This window comes from Cebus imitator, unplaced genomic scaffold (genome assembly GCF_001604975.1).
Source record: "Cebus imitator isolate Cc_AM_T3 unplaced genomic scaffold, Cebus_imitator-1.0 Scaffold216, whole genome shotgun sequence".
Classification (NCBI taxonomy): Eukaryota; Metazoa; Chordata; class Mammalia; order Primates; family Cebidae; genus Cebus; species Cebus imitator.
In genome coordinates this window covers 152,989-168,450 of record NW_016107531.1, presented here as the reverse complement: position 1 = coordinate 168,450, position 15,462 = coordinate 152,989, and the positions used below count along the sequence as shown (strand labels likewise).

At 45.3% G+C, this 15,462-nt stretch overlaps 1 protein-coding gene across 1 annotated transcript in view; it reads left to right on the top strand.

Moving 5' to 3' along the window:
- The window catches only part of GLE1 (GLE1 RNA export mediator), a 19,486-nt gene that overhangs the window by 2,549 nt on the left and 1,475 nt on the right, over positions 1 to 15,462 (top strand). The window contains exons 4-12 of the mRNA XM_017548951.2: positions 606 to 837; positions 1,931 to 2,043; positions 2,211 to 2,280; positions 6,512 to 6,654; positions 6,760 to 6,950; positions 9,558 to 9,687; positions 11,612 to 11,716; positions 14,228 to 14,310; positions 15,032 to 15,095. Coding sequence (XP_017404440.1) covers positions 606 to 837; positions 1,931 to 2,043; positions 2,211 to 2,280; positions 6,512 to 6,654; positions 6,760 to 6,950; positions 9,558 to 9,687; positions 11,612 to 11,716; positions 14,228 to 14,310; positions 15,032 to 15,095 — 1,131 coding nt within the window. The remainder of the gene's footprint in view (positions 1 to 605; positions 838 to 1,930; positions 2,044 to 2,210; positions 2,281 to 6,511; positions 6,655 to 6,759; positions 6,951 to 9,557; positions 9,688 to 11,611; positions 11,717 to 14,227; positions 14,311 to 15,031; positions 15,096 to 15,462) is intronic.

The following is a 15,462-nucleotide window of genomic DNA, read 5'->3' as shown; positions in this document are numbered from 1 at the left end:
GAGACCGGGTCTTACACTGTTGCCTAGGCTGGAATGCAGTGGTGTAATCATGGCTCACTTTAACCTCTGCTTCCCAGGTTCAAGCGAGTCTCGGATCACTTGAGTCCAGGAGTTCAAGGCCAGTAGGTTTCAGCCAACATGGTGAAACCTCGTCTCTACTAAAAATACAAAAATTAACTGGGCCTGCTGGCACACACCTGTAATCCCAGCTGCTTGGGAGGCTGAGGCACCAGAATCGCTTGAACCTGGGAGGCGAAGGTTGCAATGAGCTGAGGTCCCGCCACGGCACTCAAACCTGGGTGACAGAGATTCTGTCTCAAAAAAAAAACAGTATTATTTTTGTCTAACATATTATCACAAACTTTTTAAAAAAAATTACTCTGGTCCTTGTTGCTGAGAATACAGAAAAATTTATACTTAGAAACTGCTGATGTGATAGTAAATTGGATTATTAATACCTTTAAGAGAACGGGAAAGCAGTATCAATTTGTTGAATGTGGATACTCCATTGGTGCAACAATTCCAATTATAGGAAATTTACTGACTTGTGTGAGGTATGATTTACCTAGGTATGATTTACCTAAGGTATGATGTCACTCTCACAGAGTGGCTGTCCTACAGCAGAGAGCCAAGCTGAGGCTGAGCGAGCTCTGCAGGAAATGCGGGACCTCCTTACGAACTTGGGGCAGGAGATCACCAGAGCCTGCGAAGACAAGAAGAGGCAGGATGAAGAGGAGGCCCAGGTAAAGCTGCAAGAGGCACAGATGCAGCAGGGACCAGAGGCCCACAAAGAGTCCCTGGCTTCCAGCCAGGGCCCAGGAGGGAAACAGATTGAAGGTGGGTGTCAGTGTGGATATGGTCCTTTAACTTGGTGTAAGTTTCAAATGTGAAGAGAAACAAGAGTGTATTTTGAATGTTGTGTTAAACTATATAGGACAGTTAATCAGAATTTTACATAATGTATTTCATTCAGTTTTGATTGATGTGGAGCCTGATTTAAGATTCCAACACTTTCTGTGAGGACTTGAAATTCTACATAATTATAGCAGATACATTATTTCAATTATTGCTGCTGCTATTTTAAATAAATGTGCAAAAATATGTGTTTGTTTAATATGTATAAGGGGTCAGGAGTTCGAGACCAGCCTAGCCAACATGGTGAAACTCCCATCTCTGCCAAAAATACAAAAATTAGCTGGGCGTAGTGGTGCGCATCTATAGTCCCAGCTACTCAGGAGGCTGAGGCAGAATCACTTGAACCCAGAAGATGGAGGTTGCAGTGAGCTGAGATTGTGCCACTGTATTACAGCCTAGGCAACAGAGTGAGCCTCCATCTCAAAAAAAAAGAATCAGTGTAGCATAGTGTTTGAGAATGCTGACTCTGGAGCCAGATCATTGGGAGTCTAGTTTTTCTTTTCTTTTCTTTCTTTTTTTTTGAGATAGGGTCTCACTCTGTCACCCAGGCTAGAGGAGTACAGTGGTGTGCTTACAGCTCACTGCAGCCTCACCCTCCCAGGCTCAAGTGATCCTTCCCACTCAGCCTCTGAAGTAGCTGGGACTACAGGCGTGCACCATCGTGCCTGGCTAATTTGTGTATTTTTTGTAGAGATGGGGTTTCACCAGGTTTCCCAGGCTGGTCTCAAGCTCCTGGGCTTGTCTTGGCTTCCTAGAGTTCTGGAATTACAGGTGTGGGTGCCCTGCCTTAGTTTTTCTACTTACTAGTAATGTGACCATGGCAAATCACTTAACCATTCATGCTTGTTTCCTGTTTCCTTATCTATAAAATGGAGATAATAATAGTATCTACTTCATAGTTATTGTGACAGTTAAAGCAGTTAGTACATAAATAAAGTGATTATAACAGTGCCTGCCTCGTATTACATGTTCAGTAAATACTAGCTGTTACTAAAACCTCTCTTTTATTTCTCAGACCTCCAGGTGAAGGTACAAGACAGTACAATGCAGTGGTACCAGCAGTTGCAGGATGCTTCCATGAAGTGTGTGTTGACCTTTGAGGGCCTGACCAACAGCAAGGACAGTCAGGTAGAGGAGGGGTGGTATATGGTGGTAATTTTGTGGGCTTGATAGTGCTCAGAGAATGAGCGCTTCATGTCCCAAAGGAATGTAGCTGGCATGTCACATTACCTGATTCTAAGTGACATCTTCTCAGCTCTTTAGAGCACTGCTTTCTCACTGTTCTCTTCTGGCAGGCCAAAAAGATAAAAATGGACCTCCAGAAGGCTGCTACCATCCCAGTGAGCCAAATCTCTACCATTGCAGGTTGGTCAGAGGGGATAAGAATATGACCTTTCACAGTGGGGAGGGATAACATGGGGAGAAATGCCAGATATAGTATGCACCTAAAGTTAAATAAATAAATAAATAAATAATATGATCTTTTACTTTATTGTATTATTTTTCAGACTCCAAATCTACTTATCTGTAAGGTTCCTATAAAAGTATATTCAAACAAATGTTGACAGTTGGATCGGTTACATATAAGTTATATATCTCTTGTTTCACTCGTTTCCTCTTTATTTTTTTTTTTTCATTTCCACTTTAACACGTAGAGGGTAATCATGGCCAGGTGCGGTGGCTCACCCCAGTAATCCCAGCACTTTGGGAGGCCGAGGCAGACAGATCATGAAGTAAGGACTTCGAGACCAGCCTGACCAACATGATGAAACCCTCTCCCTACTAAAAATACAAAAATTAGCTGGGGGTGGTTGTGCGTGCCTGTAATAGGCCAGTTACTCAGGAGGCTGAGGCAGGAGAATCGCTTAAACACAGGAGGCAGAGGTTGCAGTGAGCCAAGATCACATCACTGCACTTCAGCCTGGGTGACAGAGCGAGACTCCATCTTAAAAGAAAAAAAAAAAGAAGATAATCATAATGAGTTTGTTGACTCATTTTTAATAAGCTACACTATTTATAGTAAATTATTAGGATGGCTCTCAACTTTCAGGTTGCTGCTGAAAACATCACTAAGGGAACCTAGGCTATGATTTGCAGCCTTTGCTTCTGTCCTACAACATTAGCTTTCCCGAATTACTCCAAGCTTGCCTTGTTCATCCCCAAGGACTCCTTCTTTTCTCTCTAGAGAATGAGGTTTAGAAAGTGAGAAACAGACAAGGAAAAAACTCTTTTTTGAACCAGAGGTTCATTTGTATGGAGCTGTAGATGTGGAAGCCTCCAAATTAGAGACTGAGCTGCCATGTGACTGGGGATTGTGCGCAACTGGAACACTCCTCTGACTCATCGTGGGTTCCATTACCCTGATTCACTTCTCATTGCCTGGAAAGCATAGGAAAATTTCTGTTCCTGCCCTTGATAGGCAGTCCAACAAAACTTACATATGACTTTGCTGCCTAAAATTCTTCCTGAAACAGGCAAGATACAAATAAATAAATAACGTATTACTTTGTGGAATTCAAAGTGTTGTGTCCTTTGATAGCACTTTGAGTGGGAGAGGTTGACTGGACAGCCACTCCACACCTTGATGGCCATTCCCAGCTTCCCCTCAGTTGACCGCAGGTAACCTCAGTACCTCCTTCATCAGGAAAATGGAGACATCCAGTATGAGCTCTTCAGAGCCCCTTCCACAACGGCACAGTGACATTTATCTTAGTCTCCTGTGTCACTGGATGAGGCGTCCTTGCTGCCGGGCTTACCTTTCCACCTCTGCGCTTGTTCCCTTTCCTTCCCGTCTCCTGTCAGATTTTGCCTTATTGTTTATTGCCTTTCCTGTTTTCTGTGATTACTCCTTTTTATAGGCTCCTGTCTCTCAGCCTTTAAATATGCTTGAGCCCCTTACATCCTAAACGTGAGTTTCCCTTGATCCTATGTCTTCTAAGTGTTTGCTGATCTTCCTCAGGTTTCTGTTTGGCACTGTTGCTACTTTCTCTGTGCAACTCTGCTCCTTTGGCCTCCATGGCACCATTACTTTCCAGGTTCTTCTGCCTCCCTCCCTCTTCCTCTCCTCTCCTCTCTCTCCCCTTTGCGAGTTTCTCAGCCTTCTATCCCACTCTAATTGTAGGTGGTTCCTAGGGATCCACTCCTATCCCGCAGTTCTTTTCATTCTCTCAACTTACAGGGCTTCAAACATTACTTGTATGCTGCTGACTCCCAAACCTACTTATTCCTTTCTTCTGAGCTTCAGATTCTCTAGCTCCAGGAACCTGAAGGACATCTCTGCCTATATGTCTCTTAGCTGCCTCAAGTTTAATGTTTTCAAATCCAAACTCATCATCTTCCTTAGGCCTAATTGTCTCCTGTTTTCTCTGAGTAATCAGTAGCATTATCTACTCAGTAACCTTAGCTGGAAACCTGGGAGTCATCTTTATGGCTGCTGCCTCTATTTCACTCATCATATCGAATTAGTCTCTAACTTTGCCTTTTCTCATTTTTCTACACATTTCCTGACTCTCCCTTTGTTTCCATCGTGACTATAAGCCAACCAGACACAGAGCATGCTCTAGAGTTAGTGCTCAGTAAATGTTGAATGAATAGGAGAGAAAGATCACCTAATTCCTGTCTCTTTGAAAAAGGTGGATGTTGGCTGGGCATAGTGGCTCACGCCTGTAATCCCAACACTTTGGGAGGCCTAGGCAGGTGGATCACCTGAAGTCAGGAGTTAGAGACCAGCCTGGCCAACATGGTGAAACCCCGTCTCTACTAAAATACAAAAATTAGCTGGGTGTGCTGGTGGTAGGCACCTGTAATCCCAGCTACATAGGAGGCTGAGACAGAAGAATCACTTGAACCTGGGAGGTGGCAGTTGCAGTGAGCCGAGATCGTGCCATTATACTCCAGCCTGGGTGACAGAGTGAGACTCCATCTCAAAAAAAACAAAAAAGGTGGATGTCGCCAGGTGCCATGGCTCATGCCTATAAACCTAGCACTCTTAGACTTGTAGGAGGGTGAGGCGGATGGATCACTTGAGATCAGGAGTTTGAGATCAGGCTGGCCACCATGATGAAACCCCATGTCTACTAAAAATACAAAAATTACCTGGGAGTAGTGGCACGTGCCTGTAGTCCCAGCTACTTGGGAGGCTGAGTTGGGAGAATTGCTTGAACCTGGGAGGTGGAGGTTGCAGGGAGATGGAGTCTTGCTCTGTCACCCATGCTGGAGTGCAGTGGCACGATCTTGTCTCACTGCAACCTCCACCTCCTGGGTTCAAGCAGTTCTTCTGTCTCAGCCTCCCGAGTAACTGGGACTACAGGCATGTGCCACATCCCCCCTAATTTTTTTTGTATTTTTAGTAGAGACGGGGTTTTACTGTGTTAGCCAGGATGGTCTCGATCTCCTGACCTTGTGTTCCACCCGCCTTGGCCTCTCAAAGTGCTGGGATTACAAAGGAAGTGACTCCTACTTGACTGGCTGGCTCAACTTAACTACCTGTAATCTAACTATAGCTGGTGTGGGGGTGGAGCACACAGGATCTTTGGTACAAATATAGCTGTTACAAATCCACTTCTGTGTCTTAGGATGGAGGAAGGCAAGTCCCAGGGAAGGTGGCATATCATCATGAGCCGGGCAGATCCTTTAGAAGGTTTTTCCTAGAGATGTGACTAACTCCTCCAGAGATACAAACCATAGCCCATGGGGTCTGTAACAAAATGTAACACCTCTTTCTATATTGTTCATCCCTTCATTTTATGTGTGAGTTTCGGAATTAGCTCAGTCCCAGATAAGGAATTCCTTTCTAATAGTACCATGACTTGCACACTTGAGGATCCCCATGTATATGTGATTGCCATGTGTTCTTCTGTACCAGTGTTTTGGCTGTAGGCCCAGAACTTCTGTAGGGCTGCACAGCTGGGTTTTTGTAGATGCTTTGTAATTACAATGATGAAAAAGAGGCTGGGCATGGTGGCTCATGCCTGTAATCCCAGCACTTCGGGAGGCTTACGTGGGGGGATCACTTGAGGTCAGGAGTTGAAGACCAGCCTGGCCAACATGGTGAAACGCAGTATCTACAAAAAAAAAATACAAAAATTGGCCAGGTGCGGTGGCTCACGCCTATAATCCCAGCACTTTGGGAGGCTGAGGCGGGTAGATCATGAGGTTAAGAGATCGAGACCATCCTGGTCAACATGGTGAAACCCTATCTCTACTAAAAATACAAAAATTAGCTGGGCATGGTGGCGTACGCCTGTAGTCCCAGCTACTCGGGAGGCTGAGGCAGGAGAATTTCTTGAACCCAGGAGGTGGAGGTTGCAGTGAGCCGAGGTCGCGCCATTGCACTCCAGCCTGGGTAACGAGTGAAATTCCGTCTCAAAAAAAAAAAAATACAAAAATTAGCCCAGCATGGTGATGAGTGCCTGAATTCCCAGCTACTTGGGGGGCTGAGGCATGAGAATCACTTGAGCCTGGAAGGTAGTTTGCAATGAGCCAAGATCATGCCACTGCACTCCACCCTGGGTAACAGAACAAGACTCTGTCTCAAAGAAAAAGAAAAAAGATTGATCTGTGGTTGTATCTTTTAATTTCTCTCTATCATGCTCAGGCTCAAAACTGAAGGAGATCTTTGACAAGATCCACAGCCTGCTCTCTGGAAAACCTGTTCAATCTGGTGGGCGCTCTGTGTCTGTCACACTTAACCCACAGGGGCTGGACTTTGTTCAATACAAACTGGCAGAGAAATTTGTGGTGAGAAACCTTGTTGCTAGAGGTATGGGAAGAAGAGGCTGGTGTATAGGATTTCAGCCTTTCTCTGGTATTAAGTTAAAATTGTACCCACCTCTGTGTTCTCAGAAACAAGGCGAGGAGGAAGTGGCCTCTCACCATGAAGCAGCATTCCCCATTGCAGTTGTGGCGTCCGGGATCTGGGAGCTCCACCCCAGAGTAGGGGACCTCATTCTTGCTCATCTACATAAGAAGTGTCCTTACTCTGTTCCTTTCTATCCCACTTTCAAGGAGGGAATGGCTTTGGAAGACTATCAGAGGTAAAGTTGTTTTTCTTCCTACTTTTGATCCCTAGGCTGATTAGTGAAATATAAATAGAGTTGGAATTTGTTTTTCCCTCTCTCACAGCTCCTATTACATACCTTGAATATTCTATCAGAAATATAATGTATTTCGGCCGGGGGTGGTGGCTCATGCCTATAATCCCAACACTTTGGGAGGGCAAGGTGGGCGGATTGCCTGAAGTCAGGAGTTAGAGACCATCCTGGGCAACATGGAGAAACACCGTCTCTAGTAAAAATACAAAAAATTAGCCAGATGTGGTGATGTACACCTATGCTTCTGGCTGCTCAGGAGGCTGAGGCACAAGAATTGCTTGAACTTGGGAGGCGGAGGTTGCAATGAGCTGAGATTGCACCACTGCACTCCAGCCTGGGTGACACAGCAAGACTGTGTCTCAGAAAGAAAATAAATAAATAAATATATATGTATATATAGTTTTTTGTACAAACTGGACAGCCTTTGGGATTTGTGAACTTAGGTGCCAATAATTAATGTAGTTTAGTGGACAGGATACTGGGGTCTTGGAATTTTATCCCTGCTTTGTCATTTAATAGCTTTGCCAAAATGGACAAATCATTTAGTCTTTTTGAGCATCTTTTCTTTATTTGTAAATGTAAGTAATGACATCTATTCCCTTCTGTGAGTTTACCTCATGGTTTATATGAAGTACAGATTTGATGACGGATGTGAGTGCTTGGTAAAGTATTCTATAGATATAATAATATATTAATAGTAATGCTGAATGTTATAATACATTGTTACTTTTTAGCCATAAAAAGTAATCTCTGGGCCAGAGGCAGTGGCTCATGCCTATAATCCCAGCACTTTGGAAGGCTGAGGTAGTTGGGAGTTCAAGACCAGCTTGACTAACATGGAGAAACCCTGTCTCTACTAAAAATACAAAAAATTAGCCAGGCATGATGGCACATGCCTATAATCCCAGCTACTCGGGAGGCGGAGGCAGAAGAATCATTTGAACCTGGGAGGTGGAGGTTGCAGTGAGCCAAGATCACACCATTGCACTCCAGCCTGGGCAACAAGAGTGAAACTCTGTCTCAAAAAAAAAAAAAAAAAGGTATTCTCTGGGCCAGCTACAGTGCCTCATGCATATAATTTTTTTTGGAAGGCTGAAGCAGAAGGATTGCTTGAGCCCAGGATTTCCAGACCAGCCTGGGTAACAAAATGAGACCCTGTCTCTACAAAAAAAAATTTTTTTTTAATTAGCCAGGTGTTAGCTGGGCACGATGCCTCACTCCTGTAATCCCCGCATTTTGGAAGGCTGAGGCGGGTGGATCACCTGAGGCCAGGAGTTTCAGACCAGCTTGGCCAAAATGGTGAAACCTCATCTACTAAAAATAAAAAAAAATAGCTGGGTGTGGTGGCAGGTGCCTGTAATCACAGCTACGTGGGAGGCTGCAACTTCTGCCCCTGGGTACAAGTGATTTTCCTGCCTCAGCCTCAGGAAAATCATTTGTACCCAAGGGCTGAAGTTGTAGTGAGCCAAGATCACACCATTGCACTCCAGCCTGGGCAACAAGAGCAAAATTCTGTCTCAAAGGAAAAAAAAATTAGCTGGGCATGGTGGCATGCAGCCTGTAGTCCCAGCTACTTAAGGCTGAGGAAGGAGACAGGAGAATCCCTTGAACCCAGGAGGCAGAGGCTGCAGTGAGCCGAGATTGCGCCACTGCATTCCAACCTGGGCAGCAGAGCGAGACTCTGTCTCAAAAAAAAAAAGAAAAGAAAAATGAGCCAGGTGTTGACCAGGTACAGTGGCTCATGCCTGTAAACCCAGCACTGGGAGGCTGGGGCGGGCAGATCACCTGAGGTCAGAGGTCAGGAGTTTGAGACTAGCCTGGTAAACATGGTGAAACCCTGTCTTTACTAAAAATTCAAAAATTAGTCAGGTGTGGTGGCAGGTGCTGTAATCCCAGCTATTCAGGAAGCTGAGGCAGGAGAATCTCCTGAACCCGGGAGGTGGAGGTTGCAGTGAGCAGATATTGTGCCATTGCTCTTCAGCCTGGGCAACAAGAGCAAAACTCCATCTCAAAAAAAAAAAGCCAGCTGTAGTGGCATATGTCTGTGGTCCTAGCTACTTGGGAGGCTGAGGTGGAAGGGTCACTTGAACCTGGGCAGTGAAGTTTGCAGTGAGCCTTAATCGTACCACTGTACTCCATCCTGGGCGACAGAGACTCTGTTTCAAAAAAAAAAAAAGTAGTTTCTCTCTCATTTGTCACCCTTATTTTGGCCTTGTCCCAGTGAATTTTTTTCTTTTCTTTTTCTTTTGAGACAGAGTCTTACTCTGTCACCTAGGCTGGAGTACAGTGGTGCAATCTCGACTCACTGCAACCTCTACCTCCCAGGTTCAAGCAATTCTCATGCCTCAGCCTTCCAATTAGCTGGGACAACAGGCGTGCATCACCATACCCAGTAATTTTTGTATTTTTAGTAGAGATGGGGTTTCACCATGTTGGCCAGGCTAGTCTTAAACTCCTGGCCTCAAGTGATCCACCCACCTCAGCCTCCCAAAGTGCTAGGATTACAGGTGTGAGCCACCACACCCGACCAAACTTTTTCTTCCCAAATAGGATGCTTGGCTACCAAGTAACGGATTCCAAAGTGGAGCAGCAAGACAACTTTCTAAAACGCATGTCAGGGATGATTCGTCTCTATGCTGCCATCATCCAGCTCCGGTGGCCATATGGAAACCGACAAGAGGTAGGTGAAAGGCTTACTATCAATAATGAGAGGTTAGACCACAGTCCATGTGTATTCCTCCAATGGGAAATGTTGACCTTCTTTGAGAAAGCCAGTCTAGTTAAAGGATAAACTGTATGGCAATTTCATGGGTATTCTGTAGAGGACTGATTGTTGATTACTAGGGAACTTTCTTGAATCACCTGGTACTTTAAAGAGCTGGTTTTGTTCCATCCTGGCTAACATGGTAAAGCCCCATCTCTACTAAAAATACAAAAAATTAGCCAGGCATGGTGGTAAGTGCCTGTAGTCCCAGCTACTCGGAAGGCTGACGCAGGAGAGTCACTTGAACCAGGGAAGCAGAGGTTGCAGTGAGCTGAGATCGCACAACTGTACTCCAACCTGGGTGAGACTCTGTCAAAAAAAAAAAAGAGCTAGTTTTGTAACAGAGTCTACCAGAGGAGAGTCTAAGCCAGTCATTAAGGTTAGAAGATTTTCTTGCAAGAGAAATAAGCAAGGAATTGTAGAACTAGTTGAGGCCTTAGAAGCCATCTAGATCACATCCCTTACTTCACAGATGGACAGATCAAGCTCGGAAAGCTGCAGCTAGGGTTCAGGGCTTTGACTTGCCAGCCCAGTTAATTTCTCAGGGAATACAGATTAGAGGGACAGAGAAGTTAATGGTCGTGGACACCTAAAGAGAAAAATAGAAGTTGATTAAATCCAAGATTTTATTGTATGCCTGCTGTGTCCCAGGTTCTGTGCTAAAGGTACCAAGAATAATAAATAAAATGTCAGTAAGTCTCATTGTTGGCCGGTGGAATGCCTGAAGCTGAGGCTACACATGCATATTGAAGGGATCCTATAAAGAATGTGTGGGGCCGGGCACGGTGGCTCACACCTGTAATCCCAGCACTTTGGGAGGCCAAGGCCATCCTGGCCAACATGGTGAAACCCTGTCTCCTGAAAATACAAAAATTAGCCGGGCATGGTGGTGCACACCTGTAGTCCCAGCTACTTGGGAGGCTGAGGCAGGAGATTCCCTTGAACCCGGGAGGCAGAGATTGCAGTGAGCCAAGATTATGCCACTGCACTTCAGCCTGCGACAGAGCAAGACTCCGGCTAAATAAATAAATAAGTAAATAAGCTGGGCACAGTGGCTCACACCTGTAGTCCCAGCACTTTGGGAGGCCAAGGTAGGCAGATCACGACGTCAGGAGATTGAGACCATTCTGGCCAACATGGCGAAACCCTGTCTCTACTAAAAATACAAAATTAGCTGGGTGTGGTGGTGCATGTCTATACTCCCAGCTACTGGGAGGCTGAGGCAGGAGAATTGCTTGAACCCGGGAGGCAGAAGTTGCAGTGAGCTGAGATCGCACCACTGTACTCCAGTCTGGCGATAGGGCAAGACTCCATCTCAGAAAAAAAAGAGAATGTATGGGAACCAATGTATTGAAACATTTAAAAACAGAAGGCTGGCTAGGTGGCTTCATACCTGTGATCCCAGCACTTTGGGAATCCAAAGCAGGTAGATCACTTGACTCCAGGAGTTTGAGTCCAGCCTGGGCAACAAGGTGAAACCATGCAGTCTCTACATCAGATTTAAAAAAATTAGCTGAGCATGGTGGTGCAAAACCATAGTCCCAGTTACTTGGGAGACTGATGGTGAGGTGGGAGAATCACTTGAGCCCAAGAGGTCAAGGCTGCAGTGATCCGTGGTTGTACCACTGCACTCCAACCTGGACGACAAAGTGAGATCCTGTCTCAAAAAAAATAAAAGAGAAACAGAATTTGTTTAGTTTGTGTTATTTCTGCCCTGCAGCTGGTGCTAGAGCTAGATGATTGGGGTTCATGTCCACTTAGTGATGGCTGGATGATACATTGGGAGTTTAGATTTCTAAACAAAATGAGATCAATGATAACCAAGCTTCTCTCCTCCCAGATTCACCCTCATGGCTTAAATCATGGATGGCGCTGGTTGGCACAGATCTTAAACATGGAACCCTTGTCAGATGTGACGGCCACCCTCCTCTTTGACTTCCTGGAGGTATGTAATCAGTTATCACATAAGAGAAAGCCAGTGGTTGAGGTAGCCTTGATCAACTGGGTGACATGAATGGGGAAACAGCATAGCAATTGGGCCTAATAGTAAACAGCATGAGGTTCCAATGTCACACATTTCTTCCCAAGACATAGACCAACCCCGCTTTCACTTATACCACACTATATTTACTTGGCTTCTCCCGATTTTTTTCATTATAAAGAACAGAAAATTGTATATTCTAGCAAAAGTGAAAAGAGGAATTTGTTTTAGGGATATAGAAGTGACTCCCGGCTGGGCGCGGTGGCTCAAGCACTTTGGGAGGCCAAGGCAGGCAGATCACAAGGTCAAGAGATCGAGCCCATCCTGGCCAACATGGTGAAACCCCGTCTCTACTAAAAATACAAAAATTAGCTGGGTGTGGTGGCACGCGCCTGTAGTCCTAGCTACTTGGGAGGCCGAGGCAGGAGAATTGCTTGAACCCAGGAGGTGGAGGTTGCAGTGAGCCGAGATCACGCCACTGCACTCCAGCCTGGTGACAGACCGAGACTCTGTCTCAAAAAAAAAAAAGAAGTGACTTCCAGGCTGGGCACGGTGACTCACACCTGTAATCCCAGCACTTTGGGAGGCCGAGGTGAGCAGATCACATGAGGTCAGGAGTTTGAGCCCAGCCTGGCCAGCATGGTGAAACCCCATCTCTACTGAAAATACAAAAATTAGTCACGTGTGGTGAAATACGCCTGTAATCCCCGATACTCCAGAGGCTAAGGCAGGAGAATAGCTTGAACTTGGGAGGTGGAGGTTGCAATGAGCTGTGATCGTGCCATTGCACTCCAGTCTGGCTGGGAGACAGAGCAAGACTCCATCTCAAAAAAAAAAAAGACTCCCAGAAACAAGAATAGGATGTGCAGGTGCATCTCAATAGGGCCTGGAATCAAGAACTGAAATGTCACCAGGCACCAAGACAGTTTCTCCATGGGGCCATATGCTCTTAACCTTCCTGCAGGTTGCCTCATTGCTGGTCTGTAGGCCAACTTGCCCTGTTTCTCTGTGTACAGTGAAGAAGGTGGCTATTCTAGACTCTGTCACTCAGCCTCAGTGTGGTCACTCAATGTGGTGGGACTGTCATTTCACTATTCTGATTCCTAATTCCTAGGAGAGAAAATATTGACCAATGTAGAAGGCTCTATAAACAGTTCTTTTTTTTTTTTTTTTTTTGACAGAGGGTCTTGTTCTGTTGTCAGGCTGGAGTGCAGTGGCACAATCTTGGCTCATGGCAACCTCCGCCTCCTGGGTTCAAGTGATTCTTTTGCCTCAGCCTCCCGAGTAGCTGGGACCACAAGCGAGTGCCACCACGCCCGGCTAATTTTTGTATTTTTAGTAGAGACGGGGTTTCACCATGTTAGCCAGAATGGTCTCTATCTCTTGACCTTGTGATCCGCCTGCCTTGGCTTTCCAAAGTGCTGGGATTACAGGTGTGAGCCACTGCGTCCAGCCAGCTCTATAAACAGTTCTATCTGCCTATATGGGACCACTACTATAGGGTGAGGGCAAGAGTTTCTATGGAAGGTGACACTTTGTGCGTTTTTTTTTTTTTTGAAACAGGATATTATTCTGTCCCCAGGCTGGAGTGCAATGTTCATAGGTCACTATAGCCTCAAACTCTTGGGCTCAAGTGATCCTCCCACCTTAGCCTGCTGAAGTGTTGAGATTACAGGAATGAGCTGTTGTACTCGGCCAAGAAGATAGTTTTTATAGAAGAAAGGTTGGGGTACATGCCATAATAAATTTGGAACCATTTGATCTATAATGCTATAGTTCCTAGTTACCTTAATAGCTCCTGAAGTCAGCCAGGTGCAGTGGCTGACACCTGTAATCCCGGCCTTTGGGAGGCCAAGGCAGGCAGATCACTTGAGCCCTGGAGTTCAAGACCAGCCTGGGCAACATGGTAAAACCCTATGTCTACAAAAAAATACAAAAATTAGCTGGGTATGGTGATATGTGCCTGTGGTCCCAGCTACTGGGGAGGCTGAAGTTGGAGGATCACCCGAGCCTGGGGAGGTTGAGGCTGCAGTGAACTGTGATCATGCCAGTATACTCCAGCCTGGGCGACAGAGTGAGACCCTATTTAAAAATAATAATAAAAAGCTCCTGGAGTCACCATACATGAACAATGATCCTGTATCATTGAGAACACAAGTGGTATTCTATATACTCTGCTTACTAAGTTTGGGAAGTATACCATCCCTTTAGGAAGGCTTCCATTCAGTAGAGGAAAAGAAGATTAGTTCATTAAGACCTGACTGTCTGGTTAAATGGAGGTATTGCTGCATAAAGAGAAATGCTTTAGAAGAAAGTTGGGTATTTCCATTTATTCCCTTAACAGCAAGTTTACTGGCATTGTGGCTGAAAGTTTTGATAGGTGTGAAAGATGAAGGGTTGATTGTGCTTTATGAATTTGTCCTGTGAGTGTGAATTTTCATTCTCTGCTCTGACAGTTCTTGTCTTTCCCTCTAGGTGTGTGGGAATGCCCTCATGAAGCAGTACCAGGTTCAGTTCTGGAAGATGCTAATTCTCCTCAAAGAGGACTACTTTCCCAGGTATCAGGCTTGTTAAGCAGACAACAGGGGATTAAGTAAGTAAACTCATAACCAGGCCTCAGATACCAAAGGGTGCTATTACCTGCTGGTTTTGATTGAAGTTGAAAACACCTGTACTAAGTATGCCATCTTCCTACTCCAGTCCTTCTCGTTGATATTTGAATAAATGCTTCTGAACCTGAATGAGAGTCTGTCTTAAATATCATTGTCTAGGCCAGGCATGGTGGCTCACGCCTGTAATCCAAGCACTTTGGAGGCCAAGGCGGGTGGATCACCTGAGGTCGGGAGTTCAAGACCAGCCTGACCAACATGGTGAAACCCCGTCTTTAAAAAACAAAAAAAGTATATCATTGTCTAAACAAAAACACAAATTAAGGGCTGGGCACAGTGGCTTATGCCTATAATTACAGCTCTTTGAGGGGCTACAGCAGGAGGATCACTTGAGCCCAAGTGTCCAAAGCCAGCCTAGGCAATATAGCAAGATCCTATCTCAAAAAAAAAAAAAAAAAAAAAATTAGCCAGGCATGATGGCATGTACCTATAATCCCAGCTACTAGGGAAGCTGAGACAGGAGGATCGCTTAAGACCAGGAGTTCAAGGCCTCAGTGAGCTATGATCACACCACTGCACTTTTAGCCTACATGACACAGTGAGACACTATCTCCAAAAGATAGATGTATACCATAGCTGTGATTCATGTGTCTTCTTTCTCTCCCTATAGAATTGAAGCTATCACAAGCTCAGGACAAATGGGTTCCTTCGTACGCCTCAAGCAGTTCTTGGAGGTAAGATGCTCTTAGACCAACATGTCCCACACTGTTGTTGGGCTGGAATGCACCTGTGTCTGACAAGTCTTGGACCTTCAGATGCTCTGATTGCACTCTCTTCCTTAGTTTTTCCAAACCCTTCTTTTTGTTCCTAATTCCCTCTTAACCTTTGGAGCAAGGGTTGCCATTACCTCTTTATATGTATCATTCTGCATACTGCCTGTAAGAAAGCTATGCCAAGATGAATAAAATATATTTAATGGCCGGGCGTGGTGGCTCAAGCCTGTAATCCCAGCACTTTGGGAGGCCGAGGCGGGTGGATCACGAGGTCAAGAGATCGAGACCATCCTGGTCAACACGGTGAAACCCCGTCTCTACTAAAAAT